The sequence below is a fragment of the Nansenia antarctica genome (assembly GCF_963989245.1).
Source record: "Nansenia antarctica genome assembly, chromosome: 1".
Lineage (NCBI taxonomy): Eukaryota > Metazoa > Chordata > Actinopteri > Argentiniformes > Microstomatidae > Nansenia > Nansenia antarctica.
In genome coordinates, this window is record NC_137674.1 from 16,102,118 (window position 1) to 16,124,993 (window position 22,876).

Below are 22,876 nucleotides of genomic sequence, written 5' to 3' on the forward strand. Positions count from 1 at the left end.
GACCCTCTCAAACCCACAGTCGATCTCCTCCTTCATCTAAAGCCTTTTAACCTAGTGTTGCACCACCTGGTTTGAGAGGTAGCATGTCTGTATGACGTCTCTGTATCCTTTGTCAGATTATGCAGCTGAACCGTGAACCTGCTGGCCAAGTGAGAGCACTGTGGCTGTGTGAATTCATACCAGCTGAAAAAAAATCCACCACATCCTGCCTTCCTTCCTCATCCTTCCTCTTAAACATGAAGTATCCCCCCCCCCAAACAAAGGGATTAGGAACTTCTAGGAAAAATTAAAAGAATAAAAGAATAAAAGAATAAAAGGCTAAGAATAAAAGAATAAAAGAATAAGAATAAAAGTAGGCTTAAAGTATTGGGAAGTATGCTTCCCAATCTGTTCACTTTACCTAAATTAGATCAAATGATAGTGAAGTTTGTTGTTTACACTTGTCCTCCCTGAATGCGGAACAGTCATTTCTACTGGTATACTGTTACCTACTGTTATGTAGGTAACCTTGTACACTGCTGTCTCTGAACCAGCAGACTATAAACCTACACTTTTCAGGGTTGTCGCGTTGCTTAACTGTTTCCCCGGTTCGTTTTACACTCTCATGTCTTCCACAGTGTTTACCTGGAAGGAGCTAATGTTAATGAGCTAATGTTAATGAGCTAATGTTAATTAGCTAATGTTAATGAGCTAATGTTAATTAAACATACAAAGCAGCAGAGAGATCGAAGCTATAGAGGAAACACCATCATGTCGTAACAAAGGATTTATTATTTCTCCAGGCTGGTTGTTAGTGTCTGCACCCAACACACACACACAGACACACACACACACACACACACACGCGCACAGTGTGTGTGTGTGTGTGTGTGTGTCTGTGTGTGTGTCTGTGTGTGTGTCTGTGTGTGTGTCTGTGTGTGTGTGTGTGTGTGTGTGTGTGTGTGTGTGTGTGTCTGTGTGTGTGTGTGTGTGTCTGTGTGTGTGCGTCTCTGTGCGCGTGCGTGTGCGCGTGTGTGCATTGTGTGTCTGTGTGTGTCTGTATGTGTGTGTGTGTGTGTCACACACTAATACACCCGCTCTACCAGACAGCATCTCTGCACCTGCTCAGTGTTAATGAGCTGAGCAGTAATGGGTTCCAGTTCCAGGACAGTGATTGGGTATTGTATTGTCTTCCACTTAAACCAGCCCAGCGCCTGGTGAAACCCAGCCCTTCTCCTGCAACGCAGGCCGCAGTGGAGACGGATCGTCGTGTGGTTGGTTATGAGTTCATTATCTCCAATCCCAGAACCATCACATTAGGGTCCAAATGCAAAACAACAAGCTAACATTCTCACTTCTACAATTCACACCCGCACACACACGCACACACCCGCACACACACACACACGCACACACACGCACACACTCACGCACACACACGCACACTTGCACACACGCACACACGCACTACTTGGTATTTGGCCTATGTGCAATTGCACACACACACACACACACACACACACACACACACACACACACACACACACACACACATTCACACACTGATGTGGAGCTTCCATAGGTGGATTTAGATGGATCTGCTAATTAAATAAGCCTCAGGGCTCACTTGATCTTCTACCAGCAGCAAAGTCATCAGACTCAGTAATGAACAGAGACGCAGCGCTGGGTTCTACATCCTGTCTGTCTGTGTCGCTCTAAACGCCCCCCTGATATCACTGACTCCACACTGTGCTATTAGCCCACCAGTGTGTGTGTGTGTGTGTGTGTGTGTGGGGGGGGGGGGGCAGGACAGTGTTGTAGGACTCTTGCCTGCCTTCCCATCAGGTCTCTACAGCTGAACATTGTGATGAGCATCTGTGTACACTGAGCTAAACTGGGTTACCATAGTAACTGCTGGGTAGCGGTGTTCAGTCATCTGTGTGTGTGAGTATGTGTGTACGTATGTGTGTGTGTGTGTGTGTGTGTGTGTGTGTGTGAGTATGTGTGTGTATGTATGTATGTGTGAGTATGTGTGTATGCGTGCGTGTGCGTGTGTGTGCGTGTGTGTGTGTTTGTGTGTGTGAGTATGTGTGAGTATGTGTGTATGCGTGTGCGTGCGTGTGTGTGTGTGTGTGTGTGTGTGAAAGCTCTGGATCCCTCTAATATTGTAAGTAGGCGGGAAAAACTGTCACATTTCCGCAAATATTACCGGTGATACTTTAAGGGGTGGGTGGTGTTGTGTGTCTTCTTTTCATTGCTTCTATGAGTGCCTTTTTCATCCACTCTTCATCCACTTCTGTCTATGAAACACATTCATTATCCACATACAGATAAAGACAGATAGCGTCTTTGAGCCCCGGAAAAGCGCTATATAAAAACAATGAATTATTATTATTAGATCAAAAGTAGGGCAGATGAAAAGAGAAAGACTTCCACTCTCCTCCTCTCCTCTCCTCTCCTCCCCTCTTCTCTCCCCCACTCTCCTCCCCACCCTTCCCCTCTCCTCACCTCCACTGATTCGTGCGAGTGAACACACAGAAATGTAAACACACACACACACACACACACACACTGTCTCTCTCTCTCTTTCACACACACACACAAACACACCTGAACACATGCGTGCACACACACACACACACACACACGGTGAAGGGATAAACCAGGCTTTAACTGACACCCTCCTTGGTCAAAGGGCATGCCAACACTCCAGGGCCCTGTGTTCTAAATCCTTTAAACTGCCTCTTTCCCACTTCAGCTTCCTTGAGGAAAGACTAGAAACACTATTACTGTCACCTGCAACAATGTCACAACCAGGGATTACATCACCAAAGAGGGAAGAAATAGGGATGGAAGGAAGGAAGGATGGGAGGGAGGGAGGGAGGATGGAAATAAGGAAAGAAGGAAGGAAGGGAGGGAGGGAGGGAGGGAGGGAGGATGGAAATAAGGAAAGAAGGAAGGAAGGGAGGGAGGGAGGGAGGGAGGGAGGATGGAAATAAGGAAAGAAGGAAGGAAGGGAGGGAGGGAGGATGGAAATAAGGAAAGAAGGAAGGAAGGATGGGAGGGAGGGAGGGAGGATGGAAATAAGGAAAGAAGGAAGGATGGGAGGGAGGGAGGATGGAAATAAGGAAAGAAGGAAAGAAGGGAGGGAGGGAGGGAGGGAGGGAGGAAGGATGGAAAGAAGGAAGGAAGGATAACTGTTTCCAGTATGAGAGCAGGGCAGATCAGAGAGAGTTAACTGGAACAGCCACCACCACTAATCTGACACACTATAAAGTCATAATCCCTGCAGCCATCATTAAGATAACAGAGGGAGTGTGTGTGTGTGTGTGTGTGTGTGTGTGTGTGTGTGTGTGTGTGTGTGTGTGTGGTCCACTGCAAACTGTTCCTCGTTCAGTGAGAGAGCCCTTTGAAACACTGAATTATGGTTATTTGATTTTGTTTTTTTTAAAATAAAAAAACACATAGATGAACATGAAATGCTATGCACTGACTCACACACACACACACACACACACACACACACACAGACCTACACACACACACACACACACACACACACACAGCATTGCAATGGAGGAGTGAGGTAAAGAGATCTGTCTGTTTTCGATTGATTCATTCAATTTGGTTATGGATGATGAAGTGATGTGGGGTGACTGAAGCCTGTTTTTAGTTTTTTGGAGATCCAAAGCACCAGTCACATACATAACACATCGCTAGTTTTCCAGCTACATACATACAGTATCTGTATCTTTGCATAAACACTAGAGTACGAGGGAGAGAGAGAGAGAGAGAAAGTGTATGCGAGAGAGAGAGAGAGAGAGAGAGAGAGAGAGAGAGAGAAAGTGTATGCGAGAGAGAGAGAGAGAGGGAGAGAGAGAGAGTGTATGCGAGAGAGAGAGAGAGAGAGAGAAAGTGTATGCGAGAGAGAGAGAGAGAGAGGGAGAGAGAGAGAAAGTGTATGCAAGAGAGAGAGAGAGAGAGAGAGAGAGAGAGAGAGAGAGGGAGAGAGAGAAGTGTATGCGAGAGAGAGAGAGAGAGAGAGAGAGGGAGAGAGAGAGGGAGAGAGAGAGGATTTAACTCATACCAAGAGAAAAGCCAGTGAGCCAGTGACAACCTCTAACAAACTGCACTAACACTACATATACTTCCCTCCATTCTACAACAATAACTCTACTTCTCTCATAGACACACACACACACACACACACACACACACACACACACACACAGCTGGCTGCACTACAGCAGAGTGAATTACAGCATGCTACACTGAGAGCACTGCAGCAGAGGAGATGGCCAGCTCCAGCCATGAGGACTAGACCACCGCTAGGCCATAGACTAGACTAGACTAGACTAGACTAGACTACTAGACCACAGCTAGGTCATACAGGACTAGACTAGACTAGACTACTAGACCACAGCTAGGTCATACAGGACTAGACTAGACCACAGCTAGGCCATACAGGACTAGACTAGACCACAGCTAGGTCATACAGGACTAGACTAGACCACAGCTAGGTCATAGACTAGACTAGACTAGACCACAGATAGGTCATAGATTAATTAGACTAGACTAGACTAGACTACAGCTAGGTCATAGGGGACTAGACTAGACCACAGCTAGGTCATACAGGACTAGAGTAGACTACAGCTAGGTCATATATTAGACTAGACTAGACTAGACTAGACTAGACTAGACTAGACTAGACTAGACCACAGCTAGGTCATACAGGACTAGACTAGACCACAGCTAGGTCATACAGGACTAGACTAGATTACAGCTAGGTCATAGACTAGACTAGACTAGACCACAGCTAGGTCATACAGGACTAGACTAGACTAGACTAGACCACAGCTAGGTCATACAGGACTAGACTAGACTGGACCACAGCTAGGTCATACAGGACAAGACTAGACCACAGCTAGGTCCATACAGCCATGAGGACTGGACTGGGTTAGATCATCGTTGGGGACAAATATAGTGACATAGAGTCATTAGCACCAAAGGCAAAAGGGTTGGGCTACCCCGACACAATGTCCAAAGGCTTTGAGTTTGAGATCCAGGCCTTCAATCTGAAGTCGAAGTGATGAGGTCGTCACGGAGACTTACCAGGACACGACCGGTGAGCGTCTGGGCCGATATCATCACCCCGGCCCAGTCTTTCACAGAGGTCATCCAGCCCACCTCGCTGGCCTGGACCACCTCCTCCTTCTCATCGGGACCCTTGATGGTCCCGTCGGCGTTAAAACTGTTAGCAGGGTTGTTCACCTTCTGGGCCTCCTGCAACAAACACACAGAGGAGAGGGAGACCGATGAGGATGTGGTCAGACACACACTTAAAGCAATTATGACAGCTTCAGGAAGAGAGGGAGAGGGGGGGAGAGAGAGAGAGAGAGGGAGAGGGGGAAAGAGAGAGAGAGGGAGAGAGAGACAGAGAGAGGGAGAGGGGGAGAGAGAGAGAGAGAGGGAGAGAGAGAGGGAGAGGGGGAGAGAGAGAGCGAGAGAGAGGGAGAGAGAGAGACAGAGAGAGAGAGAGACAGAGAGAGAGAGAGAGAGACAGAGAGAGAGAGACAGAGAGAGAGACAGAGAGAGAGGGAGAGGTGGAGAAAGAGAGAGGGAGACAGAGAGAGAGAGGGAGAGGTGGAGAAAGAGAGAGGGAGACAGAGAGAGAGAGAGAGGGAGAGAGAGAGAGGGAGAGAGAGAGAGAGAGACAGAGAGGGAGAGAGAGAGAGAGAGGGAGAGAGAGAGAGAGAGAGAGATTGGAGACTGACATCAAAGCAGATTGTTCCCATACAGGGGTTTATTAACATAGTGTCATAATGTGCAATTGAACGAAAACTGTGTAGGACAGCATATATACGACATGTGGAATAGAGAACGGTGTGTAGGCAGCCAGTCCCCTAGGACGCCTGTGACTCACAACCACAAGGAATTATGGGATATCAGGATCACAGCCACCCAATTGCAAAACACTTCACTGTCAGGTGGGAGGCTCGGAAGAGTGTAAAATGTGTGTGTGTGCGTGTGTGTGTGTGTGTGTGAGAGAGAGAGAGAGAGAGAGAGAGAGAGAGAGAGAGAGAGAGAGAGAGAGTGAGAGAGATAGAGAGTGTGAGAGAGAGCGTTTGTCTGGCGATGGGAGAGAATCTCTCTTGAGGTAAAGATAGACACACTCTCCTTACTATCACGCCATGATGTTTTCTGCCAAAAGTACATGTGCCATATGTTGAGTGTGTGCGTGAGTGTGTGTGTGTGTGTGTGTGTGTGTGTGTGTGTGTGTGTGTGTGTGTGCGTCTGTTGCCCTTTGCACACATGGGTCTGTCCTTCTCAGGGTAGTAAGATTGATGTTCACACGCAGCCTCCTCATCCCCCCCTCTTGGCTGCGTTCGGTTCATAAACTCGCTCTCATCAGCACTCATGCAATGCCCTCTCTCTCGTCCAATCAAATGACTTTGGTCCCTTTATGACGTCGAACCCCAGTGTGCGCTCCGGCGCTCTCAGAGCGAATTTACGAACGCAGCAGCCCTTGTGTCTGAGTGAACACACGGCGATGGGTTGACTTGGCAGGGCTATTCGGTTGTTAAGTCGTGACGTGTTTCCGGGTCCAAAGTTGGCTGAGGCGCTGTCTTCGAAATGCCTCAGTAATAATAACAATTCATTATATTTATATAGGCTTTTCCGAGGCTCAAAGACGCTGACAAATATGGGAAAAACGGGAAAGTGCTGTGTCCCTTGTTGTATGAATAGATCCGAGTCTAAAAAACGATTGAACTGTTATTCTACCGCTGTAGTACACTGGTACTATGGTGCAGGGAATTTCTGGTTTGGACCCGGAAATTGCTAAACGTCACGTTTGACGTCAGACTTAACAACCGAATGGTACTGTACAGCTCCCTGGACATCCATCTCTCTAAGTGTTCTTATAGAAGAAAAAACTATAATACAAAACAAATACAAACAAAAGATAATACTGACGTAGTAGGGGACTCATTGCAATCATTGCATCCCCCACCCCCAAACACAGACACACACACACCCTCGCACGCATGCTCGCACACACACGCACGCACGCAAAGACCGCACGCACGCACGCACACAGACACACACTCACGCACGCACGCACTCACACACTCACTCACTCACACACTCACTCACACACTCACACACTCACACACACACACACACACACACACACAAAGCCTGAGTGTGAGTCACCACGTTATGTGTGTCACCGCCTAGTCCCATAAACCTTGGGTGCAGTCCCGCTCCTAGCGAATGGCGTCGCAGAGAATCCCTCGCACTCCAATAACTCTGACCTCTCGACAGAGGCCGTCTCTCCCTCACAGAGGAGGCCGGCTCGTGTTACCCAGTCGGTTGTTTCCTTTCTTTTTTCTATTCTGACCCATTTTCACATTCGCTGTGTCTGTCTGACAGGTCGTCATCGTACGAGTGTCCCTTTCTAGTCTTGTGTTTTGGAATGAATTCAGACGCACTGGGAGAAGTATTCGGGGGGGGGTTTCGGTTCGTTGACACTTCGATTGAGCTGAAAATAGACGTTTTGTTTGGGTTTACGCCCCTCTATACCTTTAGAGTATATATCTACCTCACCTGACATATACCATTAGAGTATATATCTACCTCATCTGACCCCCGTCTATACCATTAGAGTATATATCTACCTCATATGACACCCTCTATACCATTAGTAAAGTAGAGTAGTAGAGATCTAACTCCAGGAGCTGTGAGGCTGGAGAGGAGCAGAGTCAGACCACTAGTAACATCAACATTTACATTTAACCTAAGTACATTTGTCTAAAGTAAGTGAACCCACTATACTTCACAGTCATCGCAAGTAAGACTTTCTATGAGAATAAATGGCATGAACAGTCACAATGCTAAAGAAAAGATTTGACCTAAAAGATTTTGGGGGGATTTTCTTTTATTGTGCAGATTCAGGCACCGTACTAGGTGGTATGTTGGGAAAGTGCAGAAAAGGTGGAGAGTTGTGAGGAGGAGGAGGAGCTCTGGGATAACCTACAGTGAATCATGTCTGCTGCTACACATACAGTACCAGTCGACAACACAAAACCACTAAATACCATAGTGCCTTAACATTATATATACGGTTCCATTTGACAGTAGCAGCAGACCAATTCACAACATGAGTCTGCACACTATACCACACCAACAACAATACACCCTCACACCACCCCAGACCACAGGAGTAACCAGTACCATCACACACACACACCAGAAGAACACCCCAGACCACAGGACGTTAGCCTCATAGCATAATTGCCTAAGTCATGCTTCACTTGTGTTCAGCCGAGCCATCTTTGTATGTAGTGTCAAAAACCCCTATGTCAAAGAGACGACTTGGGCAGATAGTGATTTTGGAATGTAACAAGCATTCTAATAGGCTAATGGCATAGAGGCAATAATGCACAGTGAATCAGCAGTGTTAGGAGAGTAGAGTTAGGCAGATATCTCAATTTGGCCAAAATATGACTTAGGCAATTATGCTATGAGGCTAACCTAGAGTACCTAGAGAACCTAGAGGCCTTTTTTTAGAGAATATAAACATCACAGCTGCAGTGCAAGTATGTCTGCCTGCCTGACAGCAGCAGTAACAGATGAGCAGGAGAGCAGAGCAGTGTGTCTGTTTAGAGAGGATTGTCCAGTGAAATTGGATTATACGTCTTAACCATACGGCATGGACACAGCTGCCATTTTCCTAATTCGATTCCCCCCGATATAACAATGCCAATAAACTACTCCTAAAAGGCCTGACTTAGTCTGCAGATCATTATCTGCTGCCGCAGTGGAAACGTAGTTATTATTAATGTTTTAGACATGTCGTTAGCGGTGAGAGCTGTCTTAACAGAGAGACATGGACTGATATGAATGTGTATGGAATGGATTATATGCATATGAGGGAGTCTCTGAGTGTTTGAAGGAGAAACTGCAGAAAACATTTATTTGGTGGTTCATGTTTATGATATGTGATTATGTGTGTGTGTGTGTGTGTGTGTGTGTGTGTGTGTGTGTGTGTGTGTGTCAGTCTGTCTGTCTCTTTAGGTCCCAACCCAACCTTCCTGTCCTGACATAGCCAGGATGCTTCAGCCAGTCACATGGAGCAAATACTATGCGTGTGTGTGTGTGTGTGTGTGTGTGTGTGTGCGCAACTGCACATAGGCCAAATACCAAATACTGTGTGTGTGTGTGTGTGTGTGTGTGTGTGTGTGTGTGTGTGTGTGTGTGCGTGCGTGCGTGCGTGTGTGGCTGTCACTGTGGTAACATGTGCTGGGTAACATGTGACCAGGGATAAATCTTGGGGAGTGGTGTCTCCGTGTCTACCATGTGGAGGTAGACAAGACTCCTACCACCACACAGGACATACACTAGAACATCACACCCCACAACTATGTCACCTAAGTCACGTCCAGGGGGGAAACAGGGTTACAGGGGCATGCATGTGTTAGAGGGGGGGGGGGGGGGGGGGACACAGGAATAATAGAGGGGGGGTTCAAACTGATGGTTCAACAGATTCCGACAGGACAGTGTAAACAAGAGAGTGTTCCGACGTCATCCGCACGGCTGGAAAGCAGTCCGACTGACTGGGGGGGGGGGGGGGTCTTATAAAGCGCTTTACAACGGCCTCTCATTCACCCATTCACACACCACTGGCGGCAAGCTACCACGCAAGGAGCCGGCCTGCTCATTGGAGCAGTGTTGTTATGTATATAGCCAATAACATCTATAATTCCCAATAAAGAATGGAGGCAGAGGCGGCGAAACACTTTGATATATATCCGTAGCTTTACTGACCAAACCGCAGGTATACAGGCATGGTATCACTTCCGCATTCCTGACAGGGCAACACTCGTTATCTATACCGCTTTTCATCATTCCAACTACAGTGGTCCACATAGCTAAAAATAACACTTCAATACATAACAAGTGTCTTGCCCAAGGATACTTCGACATGTGGCCAGCCACGGCTCGAACCACCGATCTGCCGACCTTGCGATCATTAGACGCCGGCTCTACCTCCTGCGCAAACAGCCGCCCCCGAATACAGGGGATAGTGCACACACATGCACACACACGTGCACACACACATGCACACGGACAGCCTCACTATTGATAGTGTGATTAATGAATCATTCATTCAGTCTCATGACTTTTTCCCACTTTCAAATGCAAAGATTCATCTTTCCATATGTGACATATGGGAGATGTTCAAAGCAAGGACTAGTGTGTGGTTATGCGTCATGTTCATGTCAGGGAGTGTACATCAGGCCGCTTCACGCTACGGAAACAGGAGAGGGACATTAAGCATCGAGAACCATCAGTTCTCAAGGCTTACTTACTTACTTAACTTACATGTGTTTTTAGCATGTCAATGTTCTATCAGCCTGTTGGGATGTGCTAAACATGCAGTAGGATGTTACATAGCAACACAGCGTTTGCAAATGCGTGTTTTGATTCAGAGCGATTTTTCTCGGATTTTCCACTTGAGGTGGACCGACATTCAAAGAGGCATATCGTCGTCAACTATTTTCTGATTTTCAATGTATTTTCCAATGTACATCATTTGAAAGCTTACAATTTGCACTTTCGTGATCTGTAAAAAAACAGAAAAATGACCTTTGCCGACTTCAGGACCAAAACACCAGATCCTGTCACATACACTTACACATGTCACATACTATTGATCACTGAACCACCATTTACCACGCCCATAGTGAATCACACACCTCTATAATATGAATATGATAGAAGAAGATGAAGAAGAACACCAGAGACAGACTGAGAGAGACAGACAGACAGACAGACAGACAGACAGACAGACAGACAGACAGAGTGAGAGAAACAGATAGAGCGAGAAAGAGAGACAGCGAGTGAATGAATGAGAGAGAGACAGACAAAGAGAGACAAAAAGAGAGAGACAGTAACTGTATGAGTGAGTGAGTGTGTGAGTGAGTGAGTGAGTGAGTGAGTGAGTGAATGAGTGAGAGAGAGAGAGAGAGTGAGAGAGAGAGAGAGACACAGAGACAGAGGCAGGCAGAGAGAGAAAGAGAGAGAGAGACACAGAGACAGAGGCAGGCAGAGAGAGAGAGAGAGAGAGAGAGAGAGAGAGAGAGAGAGAGAGAGAGAGACAGAGACAGAGAGGGAAAGACACACACCCATGTGACTGTGCTGATCTAACAGGACTTCGCTTTAGCGCAGCTGTTCCTTCGGCTTTGGTCCGCATCGCTGGGGAAAACTCTATTCCAGTGTGAGGGGCTATTTATAGACTCACCCAGGGAGAGGCGGAACGAGTGAATCTCATAACACGCTCCGTTCCCCTTGTTTGCTATTTTAATGCCGGTACAGTTACCCAATGTCCCAGGGTTACAGGCATACACTGGGTCAGGGGAAGGAGAAGATAGGAGGGGAGGGGAAGAGAGGAGAGGAGGGGAGGGAAGGAGAGGAGAGGAGAGGGGAGGGGAGGAGAGGAGAGGAGAGGGGAGGAGAGGGGAGGAGAGGAGAGGAGAGGGGAGGGGAGGGGAGGACAGGGGAGGGGAGGAGAGTAGAGGGGAGGGGAGGGGAGGGGAGGGGAGGGGAGGACAGGGGAGGGGAGGAGAGGAGAGGAGAGGAAAGAAGAGGAGAGGAGAGGAGAAGAGAGGAGAAGGGACTAATAGTCCACAAACTCCCAGAATGCATTGTGTTTCAGAAAATCACTTACTCCACGGTATGCCAGGCCTACAGTACCATGGTGATACAATGGGGTGAAATGTTAGTTCTCCATCAGTTGACTCAGGTCGACCCCTTAGGCCACGCACTCTTGTGTACTTGTGTACTGAAGACCCCTATTCAATCATGCCTGGTACAAGCATTTACTTTTTATTCAGCAGACGCCTTCATCCAAAAGCCACTTAGAACAAATACATTTGTCTAAGTAAGTGGATCATCTATCCATCGGTCACAGCCAGACAAAGTCATCTCTGCATAAGCCAGCGACGCTTGATAGTCCCGCATATCATCTGTCCCAATAAAGATTCAGCACGACATTCGAGGACGATTTTTCAAAGAATGCGTTAAGCCGAGTTTCAACGACTTTCACATCGTGAGCACCTGTTAACTCACTGAGACACGAGACCTCGTCATGAGAAGACGAGAAGGTCTGTAGCTTGCCTGTGTGTACACACGGTTCTTTGTAATTGTTGAAACCATGTTTGCGTGACGATAATTCCTTAGGTTATTATTACAATTTGCTATACTTATCCCACTCGTTGGCTACGGCTAGCTCTTGGACTGTCTCCGGACAACAACAGGTTCTGAGTAGCTTCTACTTCTGTTAATGTCTTATGATGAACCTAGTCATGCCCAGCTGTCAATAACAGTGTCAGTGGTGCCCAGTGAGCAATTTTACGTTGATTAGACGTCTAAACAACGTCTAAATTGCCCGTAGACGTCTAGGCGAAATCGAGGCTAAATATCCGCCAAATTGGAAATTTAAAAAACGTCTATGTTTAGACGTTGAAATGCCGTTGAAACATAGACGTTGTTTCCCTGTCTATGTTTCAACGGCATTTCACCGTCTAAACATAGACGTTGTTTCAATTTCCAATTTGGCCTATATTTAGACCTTGAAATGCCGTTGAAATATTATGTTCCTGGAGGTACTGCAATACCAGGTCGATGCGTGGTGTGGACGGAGCTAGCCCCTATTCCATCTCCCTGCTCCAAAAAACAATTTAATATAACGTCCCCGGGTAGGGGACGTATCAGATATTAAACTGATAAGAACAGATACACTTGATCTTAGCCAAAAGGCCGAGAAGCGATACCCGCGATGGTTTCGAGGGAGGGTAGTCATTCTCTGGCACGTCAATGTAGGTCACGGTTTAACCACAACAATAGTTTCTATAGGCATTCCACTATATAATAATAATGGTATTAGCGGAATAGTGTTTTAACAATAATAATGTAGTGCCAATGTACAAAACATCCCAAAAATACTACTTTTCACTGTTCCAACCGGGAAATTCAATACGTCCCATGGTCACGTGGTAACCCGTCTCCAATCGTAGCGAAAGAAAGCATTTGTTAACCAAAATTACATTAACCGCAAACTGGAAATAATAACCAACCGGTTACATGTAGCAAAACGTAATGCGATTATTATGTGACGTTTTTTGTATTTAAGAAAGCACATTTTAACGATATTTCCTTTTAACGATCAGTTTCTATGGACCTCTTTGAATTAAAAGAAAAGGACAAAGAAGAATATGCCTGTAAGCAATGCGTTTGTATTTTTAAAATATAACTGGTCTTTCCTCTCATTCTGTGCTACTTGTTCCTGTTTAAAGTTGTTCATGTGCTTTGATCTTTGTTTGAAAAGCCACTGATGACTCTACAATGATAGACTCTCCTCTGCAGTCATCAACACCAGGTACTATGACTATTTTTCGATATAATCTCAATTCAGTTCATGTAGTGTGTTGCCGATTTGTCTTCCCAGCCTCATAGTCATAGAGTAGAGAGTAAGGACAATAGAATGGGTTTAATAACGGTTTTAATGCATTTGAGATAAGTAGAAAATATGTTTAGACACAGACCGCATTATCTCCGGACAGCGACGTATAGACGCAATTTAAACCACCACTTCCGCATGAATAACTATGCTAGACTACATGGAATCTCAGACTAAATGACGGTCTGGTACATATTTTGACAATCTACAGGCGTTTAGGGTATTAATTTAAACTCAACGTGCTGCTAGACTAAAACAGGTTTAGACACAGACCGCATTTATCTGGGTTAAAGGACAGCGACGTATAGACGCAATTTAAACCACCACTTCCGCATGAATAACTATGCTAGACTACATGGAATCTCAGACTAAATGACGGTCTGGTACATATTTTGACAGTCTACAGGCGTTTAGGGTATTAATTTAAACTCAACGTGCTGCTAGACTAAAACAGGTTTAGACACAGACAGCATTTATCTGGGTTAAAGGACAGCGACGTATAGACGCAATTTAAACCACCACTTCCGCATGAATAACTATGCTAGACTACATGGAATCTCAGACTAAATGACGGTCTGGTACATATTTTGACAATCTACAGGCGTTTAGGGTATTAATTTAAACTCAACGTGCTGCTAGACTAAAACAGGTTTAGACACAGACCGCATTTATCTGGGTTAAAGGACAGCAACGTATAGACGCAATTTAAACCACCACTTCCGCATGAATAACTATGCTAGACTACATGGAATCTCATACTACATGACGTCTGGGACGTATTCTGACAGTTTAGAGGGGTTTAATAACGGTTTTCATGCATTTAAGATAAGTAGAAAATATAGCCGTAATATAGCTGGTCTATATTGGTTTATATTCTAGACGCGAGGTTGAAAAGACGTCTATTGCTCACTGGGTGTGGTCTAGTTTTTTCTAGTGGGTATACTGTGATTTTTCCCTCCCAGCCTCATATCGTTCATTTCGGAAAGCCATAAAAATAAATCTGCACTCCCTGTATAACGTTATATCTAACATTACATGTTATAAGGCTAATCTGTGCATGATAGTAGGGCTGCAACTAACGATTATTTTGGTAGTCGACTAATCTGTCGATTATTTTTCGGTTAGTCGTGTGGCCGCGGCAGTGGCCGCGGGCTCCAGTGCATGTTGTACCTCACCTTCTGAAGTCTGCACACCTGTGAATGTCACCCTGTTGTCCAGTCTCTCTGGCTTAACATACGTTCCCATTGCAAATTCAAATAATGAAATATTTGAATTTGGACCTTCCAAAACATTTAATACATACAATAATCAATCTTTGTTTCAATGAAACAAAATAAATAATAAACAGATTTATGCTTCTGCGTCACACCGACGACGCGCACCTTCCCCAGAATCTCAAAAAGGGGCTAGTGCTACGCAGAACAACGCAGACCGCACTGCACGTGATTGGTCCGCTTGGTAGCACGTGACTCTGACATGTTTCTGACTGCCTCGTCGGCCTGAATGCGCAAGCGATGATAGAAATGTTGTTTACGTTTTCTGTAATGAGCAGGTTTGAAACATTAAGATAACCGTCGCATTATCTTAGTTTAATATAATTTCATGTTTCATGTTAATGTTACCTTTTTTTATAACAACCTTAAAAAAAAAAAAAAAAAAAAGGGGGGTTTTCAAACTTTTTAAAAATCAAAAATACGATTAGTCGACACTAAAATTCCACGTCGACGAGTTTTGCAGCCCTACATGATAGTGCTGCATTTTGACATATTTCATGTCGCATTTCACCCCTGTTGATGGTATATGATGCTATAGTCAGTCCCAATGGTCCAAAAGTCAAGTGCTTCTTAACACAGATGGGGTGAATTTGATGAATGAAAGTGTGAAAGTTCTGTCACAAAATGCCGTTACGTATCCTCGCACATTTCTAAGTGGGTATATACGGAAATCCTTGGCCTTTCCTACTGCGTATACAGCGTAGTCCTGCGTATCACGTAGACTACAGCACTGAACAGTGTGATGTGTAGAGGGAACTGCAGTCCATCCAGGAGAGAGTTATTCCCTTTCGAACGCTCAACCTGTGTGATGTGGTGACAGCTCAGAACAGAAGGCAGGAGTGACGAGTAGCAAAAACCATGACGGGCTGATGGCGTCGGGTTTGAACTGGCTGCCAGAGAAAGTGAGCTGTGTTTTATTCACATGTTTATATACGCTCAGGTTGAATCTCATGTTGAGTCAAGGGGCAAAGTGCAGTAAAAACATGACTCCCCCCCAAACCCCTTAGTAAGGTTTTGTTCTCAATAATCTGTCTCCACAAATCCCAAAGGCATGAAACCCTGCTGACAAGAGACCACACACACACACACACACACACACACACACACACGTCAACACACTGGTGTATTGTTGCTGTAAAAATGGTTTCGCTCGGTGTATGTGGTCCTTTGTGGCTCAGACAGGTAGAGCATGGCGATAACAATGCTACGGTTGTGGGTTTGTTTCCCGTTGGGACCATGTATACAGACACCCTGTACTGTAAGTTGCTAAAGAAACGCTTTTCAAGCTTTAATGAAAAAGGCTGAATCGATCTTTCGGATATTTGGCCTATTTTCAGTCTGTCACCACTCGAGTAGATGTTCCACACGGCTTGGAGAATTACGGCAGAGAAATTGTGATAGGCGTAAACAACCTTTTGCAATGCAATGTTGCATGTCTCAATAATTGAAGGATTCTGAACTTGTGGCTTTGCCGACAGCCTGACAGACTATACATTTAGGAAAAACTAAACAATAAGAATTGGTGAAGAATAAACGGGTCTCTGCTCTTCATCTCTATAGACAAAAGTGACATTGTGAGGTTACTGCGGTGGGTCTGCGGTGGTCCCATCAACGGTGACAAAGCCATCAATGTCACAGAAAGGTCATTCATCTCCAGAATCACATGACCTCTCCGCTGGCCCCCTATCCAGGCTTGTTTTGAGTGCCACTGGCCTAAACAAGATTAGATGATTTGTGCACAGCAAACTAAATAGGTGATATCCCAAATATCAGCAAGTAGACAGACAGCCAGATGTTTAGAACCCATACCAAGGATGGACCATTGAACTAGAATGAGTAGAATGGACATACGGGCGGGCGGACTAGCCAAACTGCCATGGTCTGAGGGTAGACTGTCTATTTTACTCATTCTATTTCAGCATTCTATTGAATTCGTCCTCGTTCTGGAAAGCTTTCATCGCGGTCGGTCGAAAGTCCGAGCGAGTGACGTGCTCTAAGCGATGAAGAGGAAAAAAACAACGAAAGAGGAAATGAGTACACTAAAGATCGCTCTCTGAGATGAACATCCTTTCATGTTCGCCCCCCTTTTTTTCTCAAACAAAAGAAGAAGACTGAATAAAGATGCAGCTGCATTAGGGCTACTGCACTCTGTCTGGGAGGAGGAGTAGAAGAAGAAGAAGAAGACAGAGTGAACGAGAGAAAAGGAGAAAGAGAAAAGAAAGAAAGAGGAAAGAGCTTCTGGTGGTACGCTACAGTTGAATCTGATTTATTAACCTCTAGAACAGCCCATAATACTCTACTTTGCTCCTGCCATTGATAGACGATTTCAAGCCCCAGCGGGCCCGGATAAAAATAGACCTACGCACTGAATTGTGGGAATCCCAAAGGTCAGCACTGTCGTCCGGTAAACCTCCATGGGTTTTATGGTCATAACGTTACGTTCCACATATTGGACAGACATCAGCCTAAATGAAGGTATGTTGTGACGTGGGCTGTATTGTGAGGCAGGGGGTTCTTTTCAGAGAGAGTTAAGAGTTCAGTGCCTCGCTCAAGGGCACAAAGGCAGTGGTAGTCACCTTAGATACACGTGTTTCCGTGTTTCCAAAAAAGTCTGAACATTTCGACATAATGTCACTATCTGGCCATGTTAGGAAGGAGAGAATGACGTTGCTTTTTCATGACAAACATCTGACCCTTAAACAAGACAAACACAGTAGGAGGCGGAGCACAGTATTTCACTGCTTGTCAACTCTGACAATATTACGTGACGTTAGAATTATAAGGTTCTCCTCCATTTTTGGTCAAAATTTAGTTTTTTACATAATCTGATCCATTAGGTGTTATTTTTAAAATGTTGACATTTTTGAGTTAGTAATTAATAAAACACAAAGGTTCCATCTCACAAAACATAATGGAATGTAAAAACTTTGACGCTCAATATCTCTGAACTACCCGAAACGGAGATAGAACCTTATAAGCTCACGTACTGACATCTCACCCACCGATCGACTACGTGTGATATTACAGAAAGCCAAGGAAAGCACCCCCACAACCCCCCTAACCAGGTGGAGTCGACCAGGCCCAACCGCCCCGAAAGGGAAATGTCTCCTCAGCTGCTTCCTTCCAGGCACTTCCCTATTGGCCTCAAACAGAGATAATTGGCCCCTTAATCACCACGGCAACTGGACACCAGGGAGAAGCCAGTGACAAACACACAAACCACAGAAACAGCTAACTGCATCCTAATTACCGGAGTGCCGATGAGTGCAATGTTCCCATTAAAAGAGTTACATCTCTCAGTAAAAAAAGGGTCTGTTTAAAAGTCATTCCACGCACACACACACACACAGACAAACGATAATCAGGCCTCTTAATTTTCGACTTGATGTGTTGAATCTATTTTTCTGACCACTCTGAACTCTTGTTTATATGGCGATATATGAGGGCCTAACTTTCCTGGGGAATCATTGGCACCCTTGTGTTATTATGCGCAAATCAAGTCGAGATTGAAAAGAGCCTTTTGTAAGTGGTCCGAGAGTCTCTCTTTAGCATACTCTAGTTGTTGGTATGATGTGTGAAGATTTAGAATTCCCATTCAATGAACATGACATTATTTATCATGCGTATTTCATTCAATCTACTGTATTTTCAACAGGCAGTGTAAAAATAACACAATGTGTTTGAGGACGCACAATCGTAGCTTGATGGCTTGTCTGCTTTCCATCCCATATGTCAAATGTGAATTTTCCTCAGAGAAACTACAAAGCTACATTGAGACTGGTAGCCAGAGGGAAATCAGTCTCAACCAATCAGAAAGTAGGTGGAATAAAAAATAAAAAAAGACATTCATCAGCCATTACTGTACCCTCAGTAACACAATCACCTGAGGCTAGCCTCCACCATTTTGTATGTCAGCCTCCGTGGCCGTGAATAATAATGGCTGATGTAAAGTGAAGGACACCCGTCCCTATGCGTCCATATTGTTTTTGACTGTCTCAGACAGCAGGTTCAATGTTGCTGGGAGGAACCCTAAGCTCTCTTATCCTGGTGCTGCTGCTGGTTCTGGTTTACACCCTCAGCCACCGAGCCATTCAGCTATCCTGAAGGTTATTGACTCTATAACAAACAGGGTTCCCTGTTCAAGGGCACGGCTAAACAAATGTGTGTGTGTGTGTGCGTGCGTACATGCCGGTGTCTGCGTGTGTGTCTGTGTGTGTGTCTGCGTGTGTGTGTCTGCGTGCGTGCGTGTGTGTGTGTGTCTGCATGTGTGTGTGTGCGTGCGTGGCGTGTGTTAAGAGCGATGATTGATTTCCATTTCATCCGGGGCTAGGTTTGTGTCTGTGCTGGTTACCTCCTCTATGAATCAGAAGGTAATAGTGTGCCTCCGAGCTCACAGGCTGTCAGGACGTGGCTAAGCACGTGGCTCCCAGCACCACTCATATCTCTACCAGCAGCACTCATATCTCTACCAGCAGCACTCCCTCCAAACATGGCTATGGGAGGCACAGGTTTAAGCTGCAATCTTCTAAGCACCTATTAATATGCAGAGCCTAACACGATTCTACATATCAAAAAAGGAGCAGAATTGTAACTAGACCATTACTGAGATGTAGGCCTGTGTGATGTGTCCTCCTGTTATTAACAATACATAATCAAAGCTACCCCTTTTTTTTCAACGACAACCTACTGTATATACCTAATGACAGTAGGCTACTTATAGTGTTTCCAAATGAGGTTGGTGATTTGAATTCCTTTCCAATAAAGAGCCTTCTGCTATGTGTAGCCTGTATGCATAGCCTCTCCTTAGGGGCGGAGGTACCGTGATGGCACGGGGGGGGGGGGGGCATCGGCCACTCTGTGTGACCCCCCCAACGCCCACTGGGTGTTGAGTGCTGTCAATCAGTAAAGACGTTGTGAAAGTTTCGAGAAGCGATCGGATTGCGGATTGAATTGGCCATCCCTTGTGCCTCCGCAATTTCATTGGCTCTTAGTGATGTCAATCATTGTGTGCTTTGACAGCGCAAATTCAAGTTAGTATATGCAGATGTTGGTGAAGAAGACAGTGTTTTCCGTTTTTTTGCATGTTACGAAAGTATGGAAGTGCCCACTCGATATTAAAGAAAAGAAAAATTAGGATCACTAAATTCCCCCCCTTCCTCCGCTACAGCAGAGTAACAGAAGAGAACCACACAGACAAACAAATTGCAATAAACATACATTTAAAAATGTACAATAATAGTAATAATATAGCCCCGCGGTGGCGTAGCGGTCTAAGCACTAGCCACTAGTGCAAGCTGCCCACCGGGGACTGGGATCGAATCCCGGTCTCGCCAGACCCGGATATGGCTGGGGCACACACAGGGAGCGGCATATTGAGCGGCCGCTCCCGAGGGCGGTATAGGACTATTTCCGGACAAGGATCCGTCGCTCAACACCGCCCCCGGGGTGCCGGAATAACGGTGCTGGGCTCGAGAAGCCAGTCAGCTAGTCTGCCTGGCGATCTCCTCTGGGGCTGCCGGCCACGGGGTCGTGCGGCGGATCCTACGCAATAGGCAGGGGATAATTGGATGCTAGGTTGGGTTCAATTGGATACCAAATTGGGTGAAAAAGGGATAAAATCTGAAAAAATAAAATAAATAAATAAATAAATAGTAATAATAACAATAACAAAGTAGGAGATTTTTTAATGAGTAAAAATAAATACTGTGTGTGTGTATTTATTTATAGCCTATAGATGCAGCTGTGTAAGTTTAACATACAGTATATTGCCAACCACCTACAGGCCACTGTCCTAACAGCAAAGTCAGCTGTGGAGCAGCTTTTAGCAAACAGGCTTTCGGAAGACTAGCCCAAACAAAAACGTTGCATTAGCTCTGGAGCGACCTCTCTACATGGCCGCTCACAGATTTAATCTCATTAGCTCCATTGTAAAACATTAATGCTAATGGAATACGTTAGCCAAAGCGCTTCTGTTAGCCACATCACTGAAGCCGGTTGGACAGTATTAGTATCAGACCAGGGTTAGCCTTACATAGAAAGCCTTAGCCATTGAGCGCATTGTTGCTAAGGTAAGAAGGCCATCGGAGACTAATCCATACTTCGTCTCACAATAGCTGTGAACCCTCAGCCAGTGTTCCTTATCTGTGTGACTAACTCATCATTCTTTGATAACATTTGATAGAATAATGGGATTGTTTCTGAGAAACAAAACCCCTCTTTGGCTTAACAGGTTTTCTCGGTCATCAACTACTTAAAAATCGAAAAAGGATTGGAAGCAAAGAGTAAAACTAAAATAAAGGTTTAAAAAGGTGTGTGTGTGTGTGTGGGGGGGGGTGATCATTTTAGAAGCAACAAGAACAGATTAACTTGGAGTGAACAACTTTGTGGGGCACTGTCTCTCCTTCTCGTAATTGATTGTTGTTGTTGCTTTTTTTGTTTGTTGTTCTGCATAGTTCTTTCTTATCCCCTATTCCAGAATGAGATGAGAGCCACGATAACTCCTAACAGAAGCCACAACAATGGTGTTGTCTTATAATGTTATGTTCGATATTCTGGTGTCTATTGTCTGTCTGTCCCGTGTTTCGTTTAAAAGACGTCCACAGTGACTATGCTGGTTATGCATTAAATCGTCATTTATTCTTCCATTTGAATGCTGGCCGTATTATTTATTTTAGCGTTTACAAGTATGCCCAATGTTCTTGTGTGTTTTGGCTGTCATTGATGCCTGTTCTGGTGTCTGCGAGCTTTTCTGTCACTGTCTATCTGGAAAGATGCCTGTCAGTCTTGCCTGTGTTGTCTATTCCAGATGTCTGTTCACAATATAATTGGATTGGAAGGAAAATTACTACAATTTAAATTAACGGACAATGTATAATGAGAAGACTGCACAATGTAATGATATAATGACCTGAAAGGCTTTCACTGAAAGGAAACCTGACATACCTGAAAGCCTTTTAGGTCATTATATAATTTAATTTTGCAGTCTGATCCTTGGTATCACAAAACAACAACAACAACAACAACAACAACAACAACAACAACAACAACAACAACACTCTCTTCCTCCCAGACATTTTGGCCCTAATCCTGTATCACCCTCATCAGGCTTCCTTAATGAGCTTTCCCTCAGGCAGACTTGGTCTCTGTTGATGGACCCTTCTGAGTCTGAAGAAGACAGGTGAAAACAGGCCTTATGAACGTCTATCTGAGACACGTTACCTTATCTCAATGGTCTGCATAGCAGTTTTGTGATGGAAGCTAGCTAGCCTAGCGCCATTGGCTAGTGGAAATGAAGATCATTTGAATCGCAAATGTTCCTCTCATGGCCACAGGGGGGGGCAGATCTCATGTGTCGTTTCTTTAATGTCCGTCCCACAGTGGGTGACGCCTGGCTGTTTAGCTAAACTTAGGCTGCATTTACACCGCAGGTCGTAAATGCCTAGTTCCGATTTAGTGCCTATATTAGATTTTTGGGATCGCCTGGTTACACCTACTTTTTCAAATGACCTATACCCGATACCTGTGCTTACACTACTTAACACTTGAAACGACCCGCATGCGTACATGAGGGTTTGGTGACCGGAAACCAAAGTAAACAGACAGCCGACACGGACGCAAACGACAGACAGTAAACACTGCTTTGTTTCTGTACAAAGCATTTATTTTCACTTGCATAGACTCTTCACACCTGGACATCTGTCCACCATCCTGACCCGTCCTCGTCCATTCCGGCTTCACCAGTGTCGCGCCTCACCTTTGAACAGCTGTTGTGACTTGTGGTGACGTGAAACAAACGTCAAACATCATCAAAATGCCAAAGACCGTCGTATTTTCAATGACGTGCAAAAATCGGAATTGCGAGTTATAGGCGACCTGCCTGGTTAGACCGCAGTCGAAATGACACATATCCGATTCGTATCTGATCGAGGACGGCGTGAGAATGAGGCCTGGATCGGATGTGAGAATATCTGATTCAATGTGCTTTTGTACTGGTTACACCTACATGTTCCACATGTGAGCACAAAATCTGAATTGTGTCACTTCAGTTAAGTTCAGAGTGAAGTTTAAAACCCTCATGTTCGTTTTTAAAGCACTGAACGGC

At 45.1% G+C, this 22,876-nt stretch overlaps 1 protein-coding gene across 3 annotated transcripts in view; it reads right to left on the reverse strand.

The window, feature by feature from the left end:
- kcnma1a (potassium large conductance calcium-activated channel, subfamily M, alpha member 1a) overlaps positions 1 to 22,876 on the reverse strand; it is a gene marked incomplete at both ends in the record, with an annotated part of 185,528 nt that overhangs the window by 135,956 nt on the left and 26,696 nt on the right. For all 3 annotated transcript variants that reach the window (XM_080542819.1, XM_080542818.1, XM_080542817.1), the window contains one exon: positions 5,092 to 5,262. In XM_080542819.1, coding sequence (XP_080398945.1) covers positions 5,092 to 5,262 — 171 coding nt within the window. The remainder of the gene's footprint in view (positions 1 to 5,091; positions 5,263 to 22,876) is intronic.